This window comes from Triticum dicoccoides, chromosome 7A (genome assembly GCF_002162155.2).
Source record: "Triticum dicoccoides isolate Atlit2015 ecotype Zavitan chromosome 7A, WEW_v2.0, whole genome shotgun sequence".
In the NCBI taxonomy this organism is placed as follows: Eukaryota; Viridiplantae; Streptophyta; class Magnoliopsida; order Poales; family Poaceae; genus Triticum; species Triticum dicoccoides.
In genome coordinates, this window is record NC_041392.1 from 243,385,092 (window position 1) to 243,390,873 (window position 5,782).

Consider the following 5,782-nt stretch of genomic DNA (forward strand, 5'->3'; position numbering starts at 1 on the left):
CGAAGACCACCTAGCTTTCAAGTTGGCAATCACAACACTGCATCATCATCAATTAATGGTGACAACAATGAGAGAAGTGAATCCTATGTACTCCCTCCGTTCCAAATTACTCATTGTGGTTTTAGTTCAAATTTGAGCTAAAACCACAACGAGTAATTTGGAATGGAGGGAGTAGTAACTAAATATGTGAACTTCATTAATTTATTTCTCTCAACACGCAAACATGCCATCTCAGTTGACATGCCACCTCAACATGCAAATATGCAGGGGGAAATGTTGAGTTATTTCAATTCTATTATGCTATGGTTGTGTAATAAATATTTTAAAACTACACAATAATAATCAAATACTTCAAATTATATGCATTTTTTAGTTTTCATAGTATTAATAAAATTATCCATGTCCCATACAACCAAATCTCATCGAATATATTGCAACCAATTTTCGCAGCAACGGGCGAAATATCATCTAAGTACCGAAGATCATGACTCCGCACATAGTTAGACCATTGGATGTATTGTTAGAAATCCGCGGCACAAGTTTAAGTAGGTTGTTTACTCATATATGTTTTTCTTTCTAAAACTATATGGCTCCAATGTCAAATGGTGAAACTAACATGTCACGAAGTGATCATACAACTTCATTTTTTAGTATAATCTACTACCTAGTTATTTTATTTAGTATATTCTACTACCTAGTTGTGACTTAGCGGCATGTTTTATCCTATTTTATAAATTATATCCGGCTTATATATTAGATAAAGAGAACATTAGGTACAACAAGATAAGATAGTAACTCGACTCACAAGCACATAAACACCCTGAACAAAGGGGGAAAATACTACCATGGCACTAGGCCCCAAAATTCTCGCATAAGCCGCAACCAAACTTCTCATCATTGCTCCAACATACCTCTCGGCAAAGATCTGTAGAGAACTAAACCACGTTGAATCGCCGTTGTCATAGGCCGTCGTGTATGACAGGGATTGGAAGTCTCCTCAAGAATATCGGCAGGGACGTCACCTCAATCAAGGTAGGCAGTCTGCAAGCATTACCATAGCATGCCCACAACCATGTCCACAAAGACTCGGAAGAAGGGGTTATTGAGGAAAATGAAGACCATAGAGATGCACAGACTGAGAGGTTGCAACAACAAAAACTAACCATTGTTCCCGGAGATCGACATGGAAGGAAACTTTCAAACTCCATGGAAATCTAACCAAACCGGTCGGTGAGAGGGGATTGAAACTGGTGAACCTTAATTTTTTTGGCGAATACACAATGCTTGCGTATCTTTTCATTGATATAAAGAGAAGAATGAGTACAACAAAGGGTACAACACATGACATGAACACAAAGAGGCATGAACATGGTGCCCGGAGCATAGAGAGACAGGGTGCTCAGCCCGAACAGAGTAAAGAACACAACTAAACCCACGAAGCCTAAAACTAGAGGAGTAGGCCGAAGCAGCAGGACGTCAAACATCTTCAAATCCAACACCGAGGACACCACGAGCGAGCAAGATGGCGCCTTCAAGAAGGGGGAACGACGTCGTGACGCTGCCGCCATCCGATCCGGTGAACCGGACCTATGGTTTCCCCTGATGCTCGTAGAGGGGCACGGGTAACGGCCATGGCAGCGCCTCCAGAAAGGAAAACGACACCCGCGAGCGTCATCGCTACCAGCATTGGCAAGCCGAGCATGGATTTCGTCTGGCCTGAGTCCGAGCGATCCCAAAGCCACCAGATCAGGATCCGAAGAACTTGTATAAATGGAAGAACTTGGTATAGACTCGCTTATGATAGTTTTATTAGAGTGGGGGTTTATTCTGTTGAAAATTGAGTGCATTCAAAATAGAGTTGCTCATAGTCTAGCTAATATAGAAAGATCTGAAGTTAGCACCGCATGTTTGTTGCATCGGGTTTCAGACAGTATCACCGAGGTTGTATATATTAGCAGACTGTAACACCATTTCTGAGGAATAAAACCCATATTGAAAAATAATGTCAAATGAGGTCTAGAACGTGCATTGGTTAAGTACAGGCCAGCTAGTTCCATCTGAAGGATCCGCGAACGAGCACATATGTATGTGCATACAGACACGGTTTCCCCAATTGATTTATACTAGTGTGAAACTAGAATCTTTTCATCCATCATTCTTCATCTATTGGTTTTCAGAAATCAGACCAATACGTCTGTGAGTAAATTACTAGCAGCTGGATACCATTACTGGGCATATCGCCGTTTAATATCACCACAAGAGGACCAATGGGCATCCCTCGGAATATGCTACTCCTGATCTACTTTTCCCACTATAAAAAGGTAAAACATAAACAAACAGAGAGACAAACAAACAAAAACACGAACGGAAAGTGACATTTGTGTGCTGCTTCGTCGTCATGCAGGGTGAGGTTGGTCATGTCTGGTTTTTTTACTACTTTTTAGGTCACTAGTTCATGGTGGCCCTTGAATAGAGTTTGCACCACATATCACCATGCTTGCAATGTGCTTCACACCTACGTGCCCTAGCTCGGTGGTCGTCGTCGCTTTTGTCCAGCTAGCTACCATCGTCGTCCCCGGCTGGTCTCCCTATATATATATATATTAACATGCATGCTCGCTCTCCACCATCAACCAAACAATCGCAGACGACTCGAGTGCACTCACAGTCACACAAAGAAAATTGTATACACGCAGCTGCAAGGTGGAGTGAGAGAGAAAGAGAGATTTTAGTGAGATCGAGGAGCTAGGAGCGATCATGGCGTGGAGGGAGAGCTACTTGGACCTGGTGCTGATCCCCGTGGGCCTCCTGTTCCCGATCGTGTACCACATGTGGCTGTGGCGCGCGGTCCGCCGCTGCCCGCTGCGCTCCACCATCGGCGTCAACGCCGCCGCGCGCCGCCTCTGGGTGCTCTCCATGATGAAGGACAACGAGAAGAAGGCGGTGCTGGTGGTGCAGTCGCTGCGGAACGTGATCATGGGCTCCACGCTGGTGGCCACCACGTCCGTCCTCTTCTGCACCGGCGTGGCCGCCGTGCTCAGCAGCACGTACGCCGTCAAGAAGCCCATCAGCGACGCCGTCTTCGGCGCGCACGGCGAGTACATGATGGCGCTCAAGTACGTCGCCCTCCTCACCGCCTTCCTCCTCTCTTTCCTCTGCCATAGCCTCGCCATCTGCACCTTCAACCAGGCCACCTTCCTCGTCAACGCCCTCTCCCACCTCTTCGCCCTCCCCGACGGCGGCCGCCACCTGCCGGTGAACAAGGAGTATGTCCTCGAGGTCCTCGAGAGGGGGTTCCTGCTCAACTTCGTCGGGAACAGGCTCTTCTTCGGCGGCGTTCCGCTCCTGCTGTGGATCTTCGGGCCGGTGCTGGCGTGCCTCTGCTCCATGGTCATGATCCCGGTACTGTACATCATCGACATAGTGTACATCGAAAGAGGAAAGGGTGGCGAGGTCAGTGACAAAGTGGAGCTGACCGATGCCGACAGCGACGACGGCATGCAAGTCTGATCGGCCTTTGATTCGATCGTTGGTGTCACGACCGACGAGATCGACATGCAGCAAGAAATGATCGATGGGTCCATGTTAATTTCATATTCAAAAAATCCATGTGCTCGCCTTCGTTTGGAACACGGGAATTGTTGTTTCATTTTCCTAAACCAATTCCGGCCAAATTTCGACAAAAAATATGTTTCCAAAGAGGCCCTGCATGCATGCATGTGAGACAAGTCATGGGACAGGAAATATATGCCATTCAATTCTTTTTTTTAGCATCAGTACAGATACAAGCGCTCATATACACGCGCATACACTCACCTCTATGAACGCACACACGCATATCCTATCCCTATGAGCACCTCCGAGAGACTGAGTCGGCATATCATCTTGAGATTTACGAAGTCACCGTAGGCGCCTCGTCGTCGACGGGAACATCTCCTCCCACTGAAAGCGCATCGCCGGAAATCCTGAAATAAATCCAGAAATAATGCGAGCACCAGGATTTAAACCCTGATGGATTGAGGATACCACTGTCTACCTAACCAACTCAACCACAGGTTGATTCGCATATGCCATTCAATTCTTGGTGGTAGTGTATGTGTGCAATTCTTGTTGTAGTGTTTTTTTTGCGGGGTGGTAGTGTATTAGTACTGTTCTTCATCTGTACAACGAAACTTGATGACAATTTCACATGGCATGGAGTAGTGCACGAATTTGCCACTTGGGGACAATGTCAGTGGCTCAATGCAATGTCGACGTCCATTTTTTTTAGAGAAAAGGCGAGAGCCCGACTTTATAGATAAAGCCACCAGGCAGAGTATATGACCAACAACAACACCCAACAAAGTATCACGCGCAGAAGATAAAGTATCATTACAAGGCCAGCGGCCTTACATGGCACGCAGGCCAGCCTAAACCAGACACCAAAAGAGCATTCAGGAAGCCGTCCTCAAAGAAAGCCGAAGAAGCCCAGACGTCGTAGATTTCATCTTGGATAGCATGGCGTCGAAGGCCTGGAGGTTCCCTTCTTTAGTCAATAATCTCCACTGCTGCAAGAAGCCATTGGCTTTAAATAAGCAATTGACAGGATTAGCCGGAAAAATATGTTCAATCGAGAACTTATTCCTAGTAGTCCACAACGACCAGCCAATCGCAGCCCATCCAACTAAGAAGACTCTTTTAGAATGGCCAGAAAGAAGATTGACATAATGCCTCAGGTCTTCAAAGGAGGAAGGGGACCAATTTACATGTAACCAGAGTCTGATGCAACTCCACATAAGTTTAGCTAAGGAGCAGTGAAAGAAAATATGCTCGGTGTTCTCCAGTGCCCCACAAAGCACACACCTGTCGGACCCCGGCCCGTTTCTTTTCTTAATCTGATCGGCCGCCGAAAGCTTACTCCGGACAGCTTGCCAGAGAAATATCTTGATCTTAGGAGGAATTCGAGCCGACCAGACATGCTTAAACTTGACCGGGCGCCCCCCAGGGATAAGCTTGGAGTAAGCAGATTTAACCGAAAAACGCCCCGAAGAGGAGAGGGGCCACACCACGGCATCCTCTTCCTCCGAGAGCAGGGGGAAGCAAGCAGTAAGGCGCTGCCAATCTTCCAACTCTTCAGGAGAAAGAGAACGACGAAAATCCAGAACCCAACCCCTAGCCGAGAGCTCAAAGATAGAAACCTCAGAATCATCGCAATATGAAAATAGAACCGGAAAAGCAACAGCCAGCGTGGAGTCCCCGACCCACCAATCAAGCCAAAACCGCGTAGACTTACCGTTCCTAACTACAAATTTTACAAGGGACCGAAAGATCGGCCGGACTTTAACCAGTTGATGCCAAAATTGCGACCCACCCGCAGCCGGCGCGAACATAGGACTCGAGGAGGGGAAATATTTAGCTTTTAGGATAGAGAGCCAGGATGGCAGTTCCTCAAGAGTCATGATCTTCCACCACCATTTGATCATAAGACAAGTATTCATCACTCGCGTATTAATAATGCCCAGACCCCCTTTGGCCTTGGGGCGACATATAATGTCCCATCTGACCATCCTGTACTTACGTTTATTGTCCGCTGCGTTCCAATAGAAAGCACCCCTATGCTTGTCAAAACCATTATGAACCCCACTAGAGAGAAGATAGAATCCCATTAAGAACATAGGTAGCGAAGAAAGACAGGAGTTAGTAAGGGCGACCTTGCCCGCTTGCGTATTATATCGCCCTCGCCAAGGGAGAACTCTGTTGCCAACTTTGGTAACCACCGGAGTGAAGTCTTTAGCCAAAAGTT

General features: G+C 46.8%; 1 protein-coding gene across 1 annotated transcript; it reads left to right on the plus strand.

Moving 5' to 3' along the window:
* The first annotated feature begins 2,635 nt into the window (after positions 1-2,635).
* On the plus strand, positions 2,636-3,761 carry LOC119327625. The gene has a single exon (XM_037600719.1). It carries the CDS (start codon positions 2,758-2,760, stop codon positions 3,508-3,510), a length of 753 nt encoding a protein of 250 aa, XP_037456616.1. The 5' UTR covers positions 2,636-2,757; the 3' UTR covers positions 3,511-3,761.
* Positions 3,762-5,782: the final 2,021 nt, after the last annotated feature.